General features: G+C 46.0%; 1 protein-coding gene across 5 annotated transcripts in view; it reads right to left on the bottom strand.

Moving 5' to 3' along the window:
- Positions 1 to 19,972, bottom strand: part of LOC147026907 (glypican-6-like) — a 475,934-nt gene that overhangs the window by 244,619 nt on the left and 211,343 nt on the right. For all 5 annotated transcript variants that reach the window (XM_085882807.1, XM_085882805.1, XM_085882804.1 and 2 more), the window contains one exon: positions 2,570 to 2,727. In XM_085882807.1, coding sequence (XP_085738933.1) covers positions 2,570 to 2,727 — 158 coding nt within the window. The remainder of the gene's footprint in view (positions 1 to 2,569; positions 2,728 to 19,972) is intronic.

Raw genomic sequence — 19,972 nt, forward strand, 5'->3', positions numbered from 1 at the left:
AGCAAAACAGCATTCGTAGCAATACAGTACAGTAATCATAGCGATACAGGAATCATAGCAATACAGCAATCACTGCAATCCCAACAATACAGAAATCCCAAATACATAAGAACCGAGCAATCAGAGCAATAAAGCTATCGTATCTATACAGCAATCATAGCAATACAGCAATCTGAGCAATGCCGGAACCCGAGCAATACTGGAATAATTGAAAAACATTTCCAAATAATTGCTTGTTTTGAGACCACACACACTTTGAGGTTTGAAAAAAATAATAGATTGTACCACAAACTCAAACAGTGTTGAGGATTAAAAAAAAAAAACCTTTCCATTGCCGTTTCATATCATTAATCATCAGCCGAGTGTGTGCGGTGAACACAGCGAGTAGAGCGAACATCGATAGGTGAGATCCCTCGAGGCCTTTTGCAGTGCAAGATTCCTTCATATCGACAAAGAGTCTAACTCGGCTTAGCCAGCCAGCAACTTGCAATTTCCTTGTGTAGGTTTTTTTTTTTTTTTTTTGGAATGCTGCTTTTTTGCAATGGGTTGTACATTTATTCATCCCGTTTGTTTATGCTATTGTTCATGATCGATAAGGCCTATCGGGCTCGATCTCATTTTTATCACACGGTGTGCCAATTTGTATACACCATCAGGTGCAAACAGAAATAAATTTTACCCTGTATTATTTTACAACACAGCACATGGCAGGATAGCCTTGAGGTATGCACACTGGCTTCCCGACCCAGCTATAAATTGTCACCCTGATGTTTCATATGTGGGACGAGGAATCAATATGTGTGTCACCCTCCATCCATCGGAACAACGTAAAGCTGGAGGGCCCGTCTGCCAGCAGTGGTCGTTTGTAAATGTTAAAGATCATTCAAAGGACGTGAAGATTCGGCAAGTTATCACCAGCACCCAGAACAAATTACAAATTCTTGCCACTTTCAGTAAAACTTCAGGCTTGGCCAGTTGATTCATGAGACTCTTGGGTCAAACAGCTTTCCTGACTGACCTCATAAAAGGAGCCGTTAAAATATGTACTAGCAATAGTAGTACTAGTAGGAGTAGTAGTAATAGTAGCAGGAGTACGCTCTCTCGAGTGCAGCCTGTGGCTGCTGGTTGCATCATTGGTTGGGGCACGGCTATGCCACTGATGCAGTGTCCCCCTGACCAGTACACTGGTACTCATTTTGCCGACCTCGGAAGGATGACAGGCTGAGTCAACCTCCTGGTGTATATTAATTCAGCAGCCAACGGGGCTTGAACTCAGGACCCTAGGATCCCAAGCCGCCATCCTAACCACTGAGCCAACACCAGGCGAGTGGTAGTACTATAGTAGGACAATTATATTTTAAAACACAACATTTAGTTAACCTTTCAAAGTTTGTTTTTATATCAGCTTTTTAACCTCCAGGTTCTTGAATCTTTAAGGATGCAGAAATATTTTCCCTCTATTATATGCTTTGCAATTACTGTGACCTGCTGCTGAGGGATAAATTGGTAATGATGTGTTTTTGTTATTCTGGAGCAATCGGTCGAGATTTATGGTGAGTTTTCATTGCACAGCCGTCTGAACTGGCACTTGAAAGCGACGACAGGCGTGATCTCTCTTTCTCGAATTTACCCACCCCTTCCCCCTTCCACCCCCAATCCCATGAACCATCACTGCCACCGTCACTCAAACGATGACAGCACTTGAGCTATTAGCCTCTCCTGAATCGTGCCAAATAGGCCTCAAACGTGGGCATCAGCAGCACAATATGACCGAGGAAGTGTGGTTAGTTCAGCGCATCGAATTGCTTCCACAGCTGCCTGCTGGTCCAGAATATGAACGTGGAACTCCAGACAACCGAATCAATATTGACCTTCATCACGAGGGCTACACTCCCAAAAACGCTGCCAATGTCATGCGATCATATGGCCTCTCAACGAGATCTGCCATTTCATCGTACATTCCTGGGATTCTAATGCCGATTATACACTTGTACAATATAACAGGTGCGAAACAACAACATCCAACATCTATTGAAGACATGATTAACCTCAGCGGTAACCGAGATCCTTTAAACTGGAGAATAACAGATGTGGTTCAAGGAAGAATCTGCATGCCAAACATTGCGCCAAGCACGTAAACCCACCCAAGGAAATATTTAGCAGGACAGGCAAGCAATCTGAGTGGAAAAACAATGTTCACTGGATATTGCTTCCTTTAGCGATTCAATGTCATGGTCAAACCACGAGGAGCTTTCATTACATCTTGAGCACGGCTTTCGCATATATCTTAGGGAAAACAGCCTCCTAGGCAATGCCAGATCATCAAAAGAGTGACAGACAGATAGAGATAGCAATATACACACATCTTCAAAGCGGGCAGAGGACTGATGGATGACCATCTGTGGACACAGTGATTTGCAGGTAGACTGACAGAGATTAATAAAGTTACGAGCAGTGTGGTGCAGGCTTTTCATTTTCTGGCCAGTCAGCCTTTATCCCGCTACCGAAAGAAAGGAAAAAAAAAAACAGATTCCATGCTGCATCCCACCAACTCATTCGATTCTCTCACCTGCTCAGGGGGTGGCCCTTTTCCATTGTAGTAGCGTCGTAGATCATGGAAAAGGTCAGAGAAGATCTTGGCGTTTTCAGTGTACATGTTGCCGAACATGCGGAGGAAATTGAATGAAAGGTCTTTCTCGGCCTGGTGGATTATACTGGCAAAGTATTCTACGCAGTGTGGTGGGAGAGGAAAAAAAGAAATCAAAATTACAAGTTGTATTCAACCACATATTAATGAGAATAGTGAAAACTCCAGGTTTGCGAGCATTGCATTGCACGGGGTCTGATCAAACCCACCAACCAGCATCGGGAAGATAACATCTCAAACAGCTGCACGTGCAATAACACCGACTCTGTCACCAAGTCAAAGAGAGATCACCGTATGTCCGACCATCATTTAAACCCTCACTCCTTATACGTCTGTACCCAAAGCAATGCAAAATAAACAACCACTTATTGCGAGAAGCAATTACAGCACTACAGGGGAAAAGAGAGGCGAGTCAAGCGATATGGACAATCCCAGGAGAGCTCAAGAAAGGTTGCATTTACTGCGTAATTGGCTGAAGCAAACTTTTTAAAATGTTGAACAGCAAACTAGAAATACAATTTTATAGTGTTTGCAGGAATGTCTCCACTTGTGAAGAGTTAAAGCGGACAGTTTCTTCTTGTTGTTGTCTTCTCCCCGCACTTGGCCGACAAGAATTATAGCGTAACTGGAAAAGAGGTATCCACAATGTGAAAGCTCCCCTGTATGTCATCGGAAAGAAGATATCTATCTATCTCTCTCCGTCCGTCCGTCCGTCCGTCCGTCCGTCCGTCCGTCCGTCTCTCTCTCTCTCTCTCTCTCTCTCTCTCTCTCTCTTTCTCTCTCTCTCTCTCTCTCTCTCTCTCTCTCTCTGTCCCTCTCTCTCTGTCCCTCTCTCTCTCTCTTCCGAGTACAGCCTTATGGCTGCTGGTTGCGTCATTGGTTAGGTAAGCAGCTATGCCGCTAATGCAGTGTCACTATTACCAGTACACTGGTACTCATTTTGCCGACCTCTGAAAGATGATACGCTAAGTCAACCCCATCTGTTATTAATTCAGCAGCCAACGGGGCTCAAACTCAAGACGCGAGGATCCCAAGTCAGCCACGCCAACCGCCAAGCCAACACCAGGCTGGAAAGAAGATTAAGAAGAAAAGAATGGAAGAGGGTGCTAAAGAAGGTTTCCCTGGACAAAATACTGCATAATGGCGAAAGGTTGAAATCTGCAAGAGGAATCAAAAAATTATTATCTGGCCAGTGTCTGGGAGGCAGACCAGCATTCGTCTGCCTCTCTATAAGGAGTTCCAGGAGACATGGTGTAAGTGCTTACTGCTGCCAGTAAATTTGTCACAATGACAAGGATCGAGTCCTGATGGAAGCCTTACACGACCTTACAGACTGCCTGGCCAATACATATTGCAACGAAACAATGTCTGAAAAAGTGTAACTGGAGCCAAGATGCTTGTATGGTTTCCTCTTCTCTGACAGTTTATCATGAAATTCGAGCTCCGACTTGGAACTGGCTTGGACCAACACATACACCTGCAGAAATGGGATACCATTGGTAAAGCATTGCAATGCGAGCCCGTACATAACATACGAGACCTTTCACCTAATAGATGCCACACACATTGATTTACAAATGCAGAGATAAAAGTGATTGGGTATAAATACAAAGTTGCATTCGTGAGAGAAAGACAGATGGAGAGACGCAGAAGGATGTTTCAAATGCAACGGCTCCTAAGGGAATGTGTGCAAGCTCAGCATTTTAAGCGGCACTGTTGGATGAACACTTTACTCTGGAAATACTTTTACATTAAACGAAAAGTGTAAACAAATCAAGACCATGGTATGGCAAAGCCAAACTACTGCAATTTAGCCCAAATATCAAAATAAGAGTATTGGTATTAGAGGCCCTAATAATCACACTCTTCCCTCCAAGTCTTCGAGCTAATAGACAACGTACCACAATCTCATGCCATCCACCATCCCTACCCATGATCTTTTCTACCCTCCCAAAACCCAAACTCTTCCTTGCAGGTTATGATGTTTCCTTCATCTCTGTCTATCTCTCACTCCCGTCTTGTTATGTTTGTTTTATCCATCTGTGGACCAGCTATAACTGTAGGCTGTCGTTTCACCCTGTGTCATCTTGCCCTTGCATGAAAGACAAAATGTAGGAACATTCAAAGCACAATCACCATCTCTACCAAAAGCTGCCCTCTGTCAGACAAAATCAGCTTGAGATACAGAGCTTACAGGAGTCCTGAAAACTGTTTCACTCACACTGCTGCACATGAATGGTACGACAAAGAAAAGTGATGCGGGTCACTTCATTTGCATTACACAGGAAACCAATGCTGGCACAGTTTCCATCAAATTCGATTGGCCAATCAATCCAAAGATGAACCGTCAGAATGTGAATTTTTACCCTTGGCGAAGAAGAGGGTATTGCATTTGGGTGCGTTTGTTACTTACGAAATCTAAAGATAAAGAAAATCTGAAGATTTCGTAAGTATATTGATGACTTCCGTCATCTGTTTGTGTGTTTGTGTGTGGTGTGTTTGTTTGTTTGTGTGCGTGTTTGTTTGTAGGCACAATAACTCGAGAACGGAAGATTCTACCAATGTCAAATTACACCACGTGATTCAGGACGGTGATGGCTAGTGCTGATTAGATTTTGGTCAAAATCGGTCAAAGGTCAAGGTCACAGTGAGGTCAAACATTCGATTTTTGATGGTTTGGTACAGAATCATCGTAGAAACTTCTGGTTTGCGTCGCTACCTTCTCTGGAGACAGCTTTTATTAGACAAGGTCAGAGGTCAAGTTGACGATTTCGTAAGTACCATTCTATGACTGCTTGTTACTTACGAAATCGAAAGATTTCATAAGTATATTGATGCCTTCCGTTTCTGTTTGTTTGTTTGTTTGTTTGTTAGTTTGTTTGTTTGTAGGCACGATAACTCGAGAGCGGAAGAAGCTACCAATGTCAAATTACACCACGTGATTCAGGAGGGTGATGGCTAGTGCTGATTAGATTTTGGTCAAAATCGGTCAAAGGTCAAGGTCACGGTGAGGTCAAATATTCCATTTTTGATGGTTTGGTGCAGATAACTCGAGAACAGAAGAAGCTACCAATGTCAAATTACACCACGTGATTCAGGAGGGTGGTGGCTCGCGCTGATTAGATTTTGGTCAAAATCGGTCAAGGGTCAAGGTCATAGTGAGGTCAAACATCCAAAACATTCGATTTTTGATGGTTTAGTACAGAATCATCGTAGAAACTTCTGGTTTGCGTCGCTACCTTCTCTCGAGACAGCTTTTATTAGACAAGGTCAGAGGTCAAGTTGACGATTTCGTAAGTACCAGTCTATGACTGCTTGTTTGTTTGTTTGTCTGTCTGTTTGTAACTTGCAAAATCGAAGATTTTTCAAGTATATTGATTGCTTAGTCGATTTTGTTATTCTGTTTGTCTGTCTGTCTGTTTATCGCCCACAGGTCACAATTTTAAACCTATCTTCACGAAACATCACCACATGGTGGAGTTTATCATAAGGGAGAAGCCTATTGCTTTTGAGGTCAAAAGGTCAACATAGGCCAAAGGTCAACAACTCAGGTGAGATTTCTAAACTCCTCAATTTTCATCCGATCGACTTGAAATTTGAAGAGGATTTATAGTTATGTGTCAATGAATTCAACTAGCCAATTGTTTGTGAGGTCAACATAGAACAAAAGGTCAACATGAGCCCAAGGTCAACAACTAAGGTGGCATTTCTAAAATCCTCATTTTTCATCGGATTGACTTGAAATTTGAAGTTGCATCTTTGGACACTGAATTCAACCACCAATTATTTTTGAGGTCAAATGTGTTTCAAGGATTTTGCAAGCATCGTGCTCTGCATGTCGTCTCCTTCTTGTTAGTCTGTTTGTCTGTGTACAGGATATCTCAAAATGTTGTGGACGGATCTGGATGAAATTTTGTGGACACCGTCAGTGTGTGACAAGGACGAACTGGTTAGATTTGGTGAAGATCAGGATCCGGATCCGCCTCTTATAATTTTTTGAGTGATTCTTCACTATTTTCAGGTGTCAGGTCAGGTTCGATCTGTGACCTGCTACAGGTACCATGTAAACCTGTACTAACCTGTTCCATGGTCGGGTTGTCGGCGACTAAACCATCTCCCCCACCAGGTTTTCTGGTGAGGAGGGTGTTTGGATATGGACACCCAGCAGGATTAAAAACAAAACCTGTCAAAGGGCGGAGGAGCTCCTTGTGAGCCAACGGCCATCCATATCTAGTGCCCAACTGTGTCTGCGGACGTCCTCCTGCAGTTGGGTCACTTCTTATTAGGAGGTTGGTGGCAGGATTTGCACTCCGGCCACTGTAAAACCCTTCATTCCGCAAAACGCAAAAACGCAAAAAAAATCTGAAAACCCACTCCGTGGGAGTACCTCCTGTGCAGCTTCCCTTCGCAGGGCAGCTCACCGGATGATGGGATTGGGGCAAAGCCTTCGGGACCCCCAATCTTTGATAGGAGGGAAACCACGGGGTAACATCCCTGGGTCAGATTGCGGGAGAGTGTGTCGGAGTGGTGCTGAGGTGTCGTCCACCAGACGGCGGTCTCCTTGGGTTAACCTGAGGCGGTCCCTTCGGGTGGGTGCCTGGAATGTCCTATCCCTAAGAGAGGATGATCACCTGTCTCTGTTATCATCTGAGCTCAAGCGTTTGGACATCAGGATTGCAGCTCTCTCTGAGGTTCGGAGACCGGATTGCGGCGAGATAATGGTGGGTGGTTACACCTACTATTGGTCTGGTCGCTCTGATGGTTACCATACCCAGGGAGTTGCTGTAGCTGTGTCCAATAAGCTGACCCCAATGATAATTGAGGTAACACCGGTCAACGAGCGTACTATGAGATTAAGGATTCGTCACTCCTTAGGTGTCATTTCCCTGGTCTCTGTTTTGCTCCGACTGAGGCGAGTGATCTCACCGTGAAGGATGCATTCTACGCCACACTCGAGTCTCTGGTTGATCAGTGCCCCAGACGAGATACACTTCTAGTCTTGGGGGATTTCAATGCATCGACTGGAACTGATAGGGACGGTTATGAGGTGTGTGTTGGTCCCCATGGGTCAGGAACTATGAACCAGAATGACACTTGCAAGAAGTCATGGACTTAGGGTGGCTGGTTCATGGTTTCAGCGCCCACAAGCTCATCGCTGAACTTGGTATTCCAACGCTGGCGCTGTGGCAAAGGAGATTGACCATGTCCTCATTGACGGTCGTTGGAGGATGATCCAGAACTGCAGGGTCTACCGGAGTGCTCAGTTCCTCAATACTGACCACAGGCTTGTTGTAGCAACTCTAAAGCTGCACCTTAAATCCTGGAGAATGGTACCATCCCAGCCGAGGCTGGATGTTGCCAAGCTCAGGGATGAGAGAGTAGCTGAGGAGTTTGCGAACAGGCTGAGTGGACACTTGAGGGGTCTGGGTGCTTTGGGGAGTCCTGAAGAGTTGTGGAGCGCCTTCAAGACCACCGTCCTTGATGTTGCCGGTGGATGCCTTGGAACTCACCGCAGGGCAAAGAAGAATTTTGTCTCTCAAGGGACACTGGATACCATTGACCAGAGTCGCAGGGCCAGGCTGAATGGCAGAGCTGAGCTGTTCAGGGAGCTGAGGCGTAAAACTGTACGTGCACTGAGGGTGGACAAGGAGGCCTATGTGCGAGGAATCTGTGAGGGGTAGGCATCACCTGTGGACAGGTGATTCTCGCCGCTTACAGGGAATTCGCGCATTACGTTCATCAAGCCCATCCCTCGGAGCACTGCAGTTAGAGCAGAGAGTGGTAGGCTCTTGACAGAGGAGTCTGAAGTGAAGGCCCGCTGGGCCGGTTGCACTGGCGGTTGTACCAGGCTGATCCCCCAACTGTCGAGTTGGACGTCAAGGGTGTTACAATCCCTGTTGCTGACCTCGAATCAGCTGTGGTCCACCTACGCTAGTGGAAACACGGGCTGCGGTGAACCAGTTGAAGCGGGGCAAAGCTCCAGGGATCTGTGGCATCCATGCCGAACTTCTCAAGGCTGGTGGAAATGCTGCACTCGTGTCGTTGCATGCAGTTTTGTGCTCTGCCTGGAACACAGGCATCATCCCAACTGACTGGAAGAGGGGCCTTGTTGTCCCTCTCTGAAAAGGGAAGGGTGATCGCCAAGACTGCAACAACTACCGAGGGGTGACGCTGCTCTCAGTGCCGGGCAAGGTCTTTGCTCGGATAATTCTCGATAGGGTTCGCCACCATCTGCTTGAGCACCAGCGTCCAGAGCAGTCAGGCTTTACACCAAAGAGGTCAACGATTGACCGTATCCTTGCACTTCGTGTCCTCACCAAACGCAGACGAGAGTTTCGGCATGGGCTGCTTGCAGCCTATGTTGATCTCTGTAAAGCGTTCGATTCAGTGAATCGGGATGTCCTCTGGAGGATTCTTGGTCTTCTTGGGGTGCCACCAAAACTGATCGATCTGATGTCTGAACTCTACTCTGGTACTGAGAGTGCTGTGAAGTGTGGTGGTACCATCTCTGACTTATTTCCAGTTGTTACTGGAGTTCGTCAGGGATGTGTACGTGCCCCCACACTTTTCAGCACTTGTATGGACTGGATTCTAGGGAGGATGTCGGAGAGATCAAGTTGCGGTGCATCATTTGGGAATGTCAAGATCTCGGACCTTGACTTTGCAGATGATGCAGTCATCTTTGCGGAGACTTTAGACATCCTCTTGGGGGCCCTCGAGGTGCTGAATGAGGAGTCGGAGCCGTTGGGATTACGGGTTTCTTTGGTCAAAACTAAGATCCAGGCTTTCGGTGACATCTTGGATGCTGCTGTCCTGTCTGTGTCTGTTTGTGGTGAGGATGTTGTGGTCTTGGAGAGATTCACTTACCTTGGCAGTGATATTCATGTCTCTGCTGGCTGCGAGTCAGAGGTCAATAGACGTCTGGGTCGGGCCTGGGGAGTCATGGATTCACTGGATCATGGAGTGTGGCGCTGCCGGTACCTGTGCGGGAGGACGAAAGTCCGAGTCTTCAGGTCCTTGGTACTTCCAGTCTTGCTCTATGGGTGCGAGACTTGGACTCTGACCAAGGATCTGAGACGGAGACTTAATTCCTTTGGTACCAGGTCTCTTCGGAGAATCCTTGGGTATCGCTGGTGGGATTTTGTGTCCAACGAGCGGTTGCTGAGAGAGACTCGGATGAGATTTGTTACCTGCATAGTCCGTGAGCGTCAGTTGCGGCTGTATGGACATGTGGCTCGTTTTCCTGACTCTGATCCTGCTCACCAGATTCTCTCAGCGAGGGAGTCTCATGAGTGGAGGAGGCCAGTGGGTCGACCACGTGCCTCATGGTTGCAACAGGTTGACCATCATCTCAAGGAGATGGGGATGGGCCTGGCATCTGCCTGGGGGATGGCCAGACGGAGGCCCCTGGAGTACCGGCGGAAAGTGGATGCAGCGACATGCTGTTCTGGCACATGCTCCCATATCTTACCTGACCCTTCACTATTGAGAGAAAGGAACAAAAACGATAAATAGCGCGATATCTCAAAATGTTGTTGTTGGATTTGGATGAAACTTGGTGGACACGTTGGGTGTGTGACCACGATGAATTGATTCGATTTTGGTGAAGATCCGAATCTGGATTGGACTACTGGAATTTTAAAGTGATTCTTCACCATTGAGAGATGAGGCTAAACTAATACATTGCACGATATCTCAAAAATGTATGAGGCCAGATGTGTTCTCGTGGATCAGGCATTACGTCGTGGAGGTATGCGCTCCACCGGGTGCCCTGCAAGTTAGTTATGTAACACACCAGGACACAAATGCCACACAAAATACACAACACAAAAGCAGTGCTGTCAAGGGTCTGCAATCTTTGATTGCTCTTTTTCTTGTTTTCAATTTGTTCAGGCTGCCAGCCATAACTCGCCTCCTCTTTGCAAAAGACACTGTGGGATCTTTAACGGCGAACTATTGTGATCAAACGGAACATCCACCTCAACATTGCGACTGACTTAATCGGTCAACCTCCCAACCCGGATCTCTAACCAATGGTACTCCATCTCTTCTGGATCTGATTTTGACAAATTCCCCTGAAAATATCTGTTCTTCCTCCGCTCCAATTGGTTCTTCTGACCACGTGCTTGTCAAAGTGGACATCTCTCTGGCTATTATGAGAGAACCACCTCAGCGCCGTCTAGTCTGGCATTTCACTCAAGCCGACAGGTAGGGTCTCCAAGCAGCCATCAAACTTATAGACTGGTCTCCTCTCGCTACTTTCTCCAACATAAACTCATCCTGGGAATTCTTTCAAAGAAACTTGCTCTCCCTCATGCACAGATTTATCTCCTCTCATCTTCAGTTGTCCTCCCCTTCCTCCCACGCTTGGTTCACTGAAGCTTGTGGCGAGGCAGTTGTCCTGAAACAACTTGCCTTCACCTCATGGAAAGCAAACCCAAATTAGGGTAATCTCAGTTCCTTCCACAAAGCTCAGAACAAGCGTGTGTCTACCCTCAGGAGAGCCAGAAAACAATATCTTTCCAATCTCAAGTCTGAAATTTCAAACCTCTCTCCCTCCTCCAAATCCTGGTGGCGCCTAATCAAATCTGTTTCTGGTGTATGTTCCCCCTCCATCCCCTCCCTTACCTCAAATGGCCGCACTGCTGATACCGCACGTGAAAAGGCTGAATGCCTAAACTCGGTGTTTGTATCAAAATCCTGTGTCCGAAACCCATCACTTTCTGTACCCACCTTACCCAGTTGCACCCAACTGTCCCTGGACTCTGTATCCTTTTCTTCTGACAAGGTGGAGAGCTTGCTGTCAAACCTCGACTCAGATTCTGCAACCGGTCCGGATGGTATCAGCCCATGTGTCCTCAAAACTTACTCCTCTGTGCTTGCTCACCCTCTCTCTTTTCCACTCACCCTCTCATTTGCTCAAGGTCATCTGCAATCTGCTTGTAAATCAGCAAAAATTACTGCCCTGCATAGAAAGGTGCAAAACAGATCCCTGCAACTACAGACCAATCAGTCTTCTCCCAATCATCAGCAAGGTTATGGAATCCATCATTGCTTCAGACATTAAATCCTTCCTCTTCTCCAATGGCTTGATTTCCGATCATCAATTTGGTTTCAGACCAGGTCACTCTACTCTGGATATTCTGCTTCTGCTCTCCCAACAATGGATGGAGGTCCTCAATGCCAGACAAGAAATCCAAGCCGTATCCCTTGACATATCGCGTGCTTTTGACATGGTCTGGCACCCTGCCCTGCTCACCAAACTCTCTTCTTATGGTATCCAAGGCCATCTCCACTCATGGCTTGCAGACTTCCCCTCCTGTCGCAGTCAACGTGTGGCCCTATTAATGGAGTTCTTTCATCCCCTATTCATGCCCAGGCTGGAGTTCCTCAAGGTAGTGTTCTGGGCCCTGTTCTTTTTCTGGTTTTCATCAATGATCTCTCCGACTCTCTGGAAAATCCGTTATATTTCTATGCTGATGACTCAACCCTCTGCCGTACCATCTGTCATCCCTCAGATCAGCAAGCAGCAGCTTCTTCGCTCACTGCAGATCTGGGTAAAATCACAAACTGGTCCAACACGTGGAACATGTCTTTCAATCCAGACAAATCTCACACTCTCACTATGTCTCTCCGAAAGGACCGTTTAGAACCCCCCCCCCTCCCACCCCATCTACTTTCTCAACAATCCTCTGGAAGAAGTCATTTCTGTGAAGCTTCTGGATCTCACTATCTACCATGATTTTAACTGGAAAAGCCACATTTCCAACCTGCCCCCAAAGCCGGTTGCCAACTGGGAATCCTCCATCATAGAAAGTCCTTCCTCAGCCAACCTGAGCTCTTGAACACATACAAAGCTTTCATACACAGCCGGATGGACTAATGATGTCCCCGTTGTGCTGGTGCTCCTGCCTCTCACCTTTCTCGGCTTCACACTGTGGAAACCAAGGAATTTAGGATCATTGGTATCTCCCACGATGAGGCTGAGCCTTCAGGCCTCTTCCTCTCTCACCGCAGGCAGGTCGGTAGTCTTTGTCTTCTACTGTCTCCTCTCCGGTCTCGTCCATGCTGCTCTGTCTGCGATTTGCCCCCACCATATTTCCTCAGGGCGCTCAAGGTCTGCCAACAACCTCCCTCTGGTAAAACTACCAAAATCACGAATCACTGTACACCTTCCGTCTTTCATTCCTCATTTTTCCTGCCTTCTGCAAAATCTCCCACTCTCTGTTCCATCCCATTCTTCCCTCCAGGCCTTCAAAACAGCCGTTCACCACCACGTCTTATCGTCCCCCATCCAAAACCTTGATCTTTTCTACCCCCGTTAATCCAACCCCAAACCCACCTCCTTCAACTTGCCTGCTTTCTTTCCTGAAAGTCCCTGTAATATCCATCTTGTCTACCCCATGTTCCCCACCCCATCCCTCTCCCTTCCACAAATCTCCTAATGTCTCTGTTCCCCACTGTTTTGTCCTTCCCACTCCCGCCCCTCTCGTCTCATACCACCCTTGCTTGCTGTGCGTTGTGTGTTAGCTCTCATATGAGCCTCGACAAGGTATACAAAAAAAATAATAATCATAATAAAAAACATCCATCCTGTGGACGGCGCACACATCGATCCCACGAAATGCATGCGAAGCACCAGGACTGTTTCTTTAGCTGGTCCAGGATTCAAAAGCAGACTACACAGCCCAGAGGCGAGTGCGCATCCCTGTAATTAAGTTCTCCTGCCAGCACGATTATGCCTTTTAACTAACGTTCTAATATCAGGCAAATCAACATGTGTTACTCGCACCTCACTGGGCCTGCAAAATGATGTGCACAAAAGCAATTCCCACTCCCTCAAGGTGCCAACGTTTCAGGAAATAACGCGCATAACGCGACGTCTTGACAGATGAGTGCACACATGAAAACGATTAAAAACGGTGTCGGTGTCAACTGGGAATGCGATATTTAAAAAGAACACGAGGCTAATTGCTCATATTTACAGAAATTTGCCACATGCAAGAACCCAAATGGTGAAACCACTTGTAGCATCTGGGACAAGCCGAAAGCTTGAAGCGCTTGATGGAGGGTGGTGAGGCCTCATGCAGGAAAAGCAACGTGGATGTAAAAGCAATTTGTTTCGCTTGATGGAAAAATTTGGGAAAGGAATGAAAAAAAGAAATAAAAGGAGAGCATGGGAATGATGAGTGGGGAGGGGTTAGGGGTACAATTTACCAGAGGTTTCTACTCAAAACACTTAACATGCAAATCAATCTCAAGGTGAACAATGGAGGTGAAGAAATCACAGCTTGAGCAACATTTTGGTTATTTCACTTTATTTCGCTTCTCAAAGATACAAAGAACAAATGGAAGCAAAAAATGTGTCCACAGCAGTCGGTGCCACGGGTACTGTACTTTTGGCAGTACTTTTGTCACCAAAGTAAACGTGCACACACACACATGGCATACCTTATCTAGACATTAGGTGTACACACACACACACACACACACACACACACACACACACACACACACACACACACACACACACACACACACACACACACACACACACACACACGGCATACCTTATCCAGACATCAGGTGTACACACACACACACACACACACACACACACACACACACACACACACGGCATACCTTATCCAGACATTAGGTGTACACACACACACACACACACACACACGGCATACCTTATCCAGACATTAGGTGTACACACACACACACACACACACACACACACACACACACACACACACACACATGGCATACCTTATCCAGACATCAGGTGTACACACACACACACACACACACACACACACACACACACACACACACATGGCATACCTTATCCAGACATTAGGTGTACACACACACACACACACACACACACACACACACACACACACACACACACACACACACACACACACACACATGGCATACCTTATCCAGACATTAGGTGTACACACACACACACACACACATGGCATACCTTATCCAGACATTAGGTGTACACACACACACACACACACACACACACACACACACACACACACACACACACACACACACACACACGGCATACCTTATCTAGACATTAGATGTACACACACACACACACACACACACACACACACACACACACACACGGCATACCTTATCTAGACATTAGGTGTACACACACACACACACACACACACACACACGGCATACCTTATCCAGACATTAGGTACACACACACACACACACACACACACACACACACACACACACACACACACACACACACACCTTATCCAGACATTAGGTGTACACACACACACACACACACACACCTTATCCAGACATTAGGTGTACACACACACACACACACACGGCATACCTTATCTAGACATTAGGTGTGCACACACACACACACACACGGCATACCTTATCTAGACATTAGGTGTACACACACACACGGCATACCTTATCCAGACATTAGGTACACACACACACAGACACACACCTTATCCAGACATTAGGTGTACACACACACACACACACACACACACGGCATACCTTATCTAGACATTAGGTGTGCACACACACACACACGGCATACCTTATCCAGACATTAGGTGTACACACACACACACACACACACACACACACACACACAGAAAACACACACACACACGGCATACCTTATCTAGACATTAGGTGTACACACACACACACACACACACACACACACACACACACACACACACACACACACACACACTCACACACGACATACCTTATCCAGACATTAGGCGTACACACACACACACACACACACACACGGCATACCTTATCCACACATTATGTGTACACACCCACACACACACACACACACACACACACACATGGCATACCTTATCCAGACATTAGGTGTACACACACACACACACACACACACACACACACACACACACACACACACATGGCATACCTTATCCAGACATCAGGTGTACACACACACACACACACACACACACACACACACACACACACATGGCATACCTTATCTAGACATTAGGTGTACACACACACACACACACACACACACACACACACACACACACACACACACACACACACACACACACACGGCATACCTTATCCAGACATTAGGTGTACACACACACACACACACACACACACACACACACACACACACACACACACACACACACACACATGGCATACCTTATCCAGACATTAGGTGTACACACACACACACACACACACATGGCATACCTTGTGCAGACATTAGGTGTGCACACACACACACACACACACACACACACACACACACACACACACACACACACACGGCATACCTTATCTAGACATTAGATGTACACACACACACACACACACACACACACACACACACACACGGCATACCTTATCTAGACATTAGGTGTACACACACACACACACACACACACACACGGCATACCTTATCTAGACATTAGGTGTGCACACACACACACACACACACGGCATACCTTATCCAGACATTAGGTACACACACACACACACACACACACACACCTTATCCAGACATTAGGTGTACACACACACACACACACACACACCTTATCCAGACATTAGGTGTACACACACACACACACACGGCATACCTTATCTAGACATTAGGTGTGCACACACACACACACACAAACGGCATACCTTATCTAGACATTAGGTGTACACACACACACGGCATACCTTATCCAGACATTAGGTACACACACACACAGACACACACCTTATCCAGACATTAGGTGTACACACACACACACACACACACACACGGCATACCTTATCTAGACATTAGGTGTGCACACACACACACACGGCATACCTTATCCAGACATTAGGTGTACACACACACACACACACACACACACACACAGAAAACACACACACACACGGCATACCTTATCTAGACATTAGGTGTACACACACACACACACACACACACACACACACACACACACACACACACACACACACACACTCACACATGGCATACCTTATCCAGACATTAGGTGTACACACACACACACACACACACACACACACACACATGGCATACCTTATCCAGACATTAGGTGTACACACACACACACACACACACACACACACACACACACACACACACACACACACACACACATGGCATACCTTATCTAGACATTAGGTGTACACACACACACACACACACACACACACACACACACACACACACACACACACACACACACTCACACATGGCATACCTTATCTAGACATTAGGTGTACACACACACACACACACACACACACACACACACACACACACACACACACACATGGCATACCTTATCTAGACATTAGGTGTACACACACACACACACACACACACACACACACACACACACACACACACACACACACACACACACGGCATACCTTATCTAGACATTAGGTGTGCACACACACACACACACACACACACACACGGCATACCTTATCCAGACATTAGGTACACACACACACACACACACACACACACACACACACACACACACACACACACACACCTTATCCAGACATTAGGTGTACACACACACACACACACACCTTATCCAGACATTAGGTGTACACACACACACACACGGTATACCATATCTAGACATAAGGTGTGCACACACACACACACACACACACACACACGCCATACCTTATCTAGGCATTAGGTGTACACACACACACGGCATACCTTATCCAGACATTATGTACACACACACACACACACACACACACACACAGACACACACCTTATCCAGACATTAGGTGCACACACACACACACACGGCATACCTTATCTAGACATTAGGTGTGCACACACACACACGGCATACCTTATCCAGACATTAGGTGTACACACACGCACACACAGAAAACACACACACACACGGCATACCTTATCTAGACATTAGGTGTACACACACACACACACACACACACACACACACACACACACACATTCACACACACACACACACACGGTATAACTTATCTAGATATTATGTGCACACACACACACACACACACACACATACACACACACGGCATACCTTATCCAGACATTAGGTGTACACACACACACACACACACAGAACACACACACACACACACACACACACACAGACGCGGCATACTTAATCCAGACATTAGGTGTACACACACACACACACACACAGACACACACACACACACACACAGAACACACACACGGCATACCTTATCAAGACATTAGGTGTGCACACACACATACACACACACACACACACGGCATACCTTATCCAGACATTAGGTGTACACACACACACACACACACACACACAGAACACACACACACGGCATACCTTATCAAGACATTAGGTGTGCACACACACATACACACACACACATGGCATACCTTATCCAGACATTAGGTGTACACACACACACACACACACACACACACACACACACACACACACACGGCATACCTTATCCAGACATTAGGTACACACACACACACACACGGCATACCTTATCCAGACATAAGGTACACACACACACACACACACACACACACACACACACACAAACATAGCCTACCTTCTCCTGACATTACATGCACAGGTCTGAAATAACCACTCGCAGATTATAATTATGGCTCTTCAACAGATGTCATTAATTATTTGAAATTTTCACCCTCTACCCTTCCATTGGGGGTAGGGTTTGGCTCGATTAATGGGCAAGTCCTTCAGTCCTCTGTTGTCACAATGTTCTCATTGTGACCTGGCTGAACCAACTAGCATATATTTGAATTGTCTTTTTTGGACGATCTTCAGGGGCAGATCCAGGATTCTAGGTTGGGTGGGGGGGGGGTGTAAAAAATTTGCATTGAATTGAAAAATACAATTTTGCCGAGCAGAGCGAGGGAAACATTTTTTGTGGGTGTTTCTTTTTGTCATAAATTCCGCGTTCCTTGATTTGCTTTTAGTTTAGCCATGGACAGCCTTTGACAGTCGCATGTCGAATGCGATTTGAGGTCAGCATCAGCATCATTCAAATTTTGGAAAGGTTCACTTATCAATTTGTTTGGGCGGCGGTGTGCAGTGTCTGCGAAAAGAAGACAGGCAAGGCAATGAAGACCAGAACATAACCTGCTTTAAATATGATATGAAATCAAACATTTTGAACCAGTTATGGCAACATAATCTTTCCATGGATACAAATGATTTACGCTTGTCGTTGTAAAGTTTTGCTGCAAATTGAAAGTTAATTTCTGGTTACCTCTTAATGATCAGATTGAACTTTGGATCATCGGTTGCATGGAGAGGGTTATTATAATCACTTAGGTCTGATTTAATTGGAGTTTGTTCAAGCTGAACATTCATATCCACTTCGGTGTCTATCACATGTACATTTGTCTGTTCTTTGTTCTGTCCTGTTATGTTTTCATCAACATTCTCCATGTCTTCAACTTCTGTAAACACAGATTGATGGCCCCCATATTCAAAGCCCCCTTTGGTGTTTACTTCCCTTGCACACAAGTGTGACAACAAACACAAAGTCAAATTAGAAGGGCACTCGGTGGAGTGCATACCTCTGCCAGGCTGATTAGTTTAGATTTTGTATCCCACGGATAGGTCATATCTGGATTCGGACCTGAAGTAAAATTTAGGCTTGTTCTTGTCACCTAACCAACTCCTCCACCAAGGTTAATCGGAATCCGTCTATAACTTTTTTCAAATATCGTGCTCTATATCGTTTTAGCCCGATCATTCAACGGTCAAGAATCACTTAAAAAATTCTGAGATCCGGATCTGGATCTTCACCAAAATGTCATCATTTCGTCCTTGTTACATACCCAAGCTATCGACAAAATTACGTCCAAATCTATCCACAACTTTTGAGATATTTTGATCACAAACAAACAAACAAGCCGGTAGGCGGAGATGGGTTGCCGAACATGGAAACTATAAGATATAGAGCAAAATGGATGTCATATAGTGGATCGGGAATCACCTTAAGATAATGCATATCAAATCTCATCCAGTTCCATCTACTGATAACTACTCGGTATCCATTTGAATGAAAAGTACCGAAAATGCCGTTTGAAATCGGAAATCCCCAAAGTTCAATGGGGTGCTGTGGGTGAGGCCTAAGTCACATTTGCACTATGGCGAGGATACGGCGGCCGTACGCCCTCTGAATTGACAAACGTGCGGTGGCCGCAGAGTTTCT

This window comes from Eptatretus burgeri, chromosome 5, assembly GCF_056783735.1.
Source record: "Eptatretus burgeri isolate ZD-2024b chromosome 5, Ebu_testis_v1, whole genome shotgun sequence".
Lineage (NCBI taxonomy): Eukaryota > Metazoa > Chordata > Myxini > Myxiniformes > Myxinidae > Eptatretus > Eptatretus burgeri.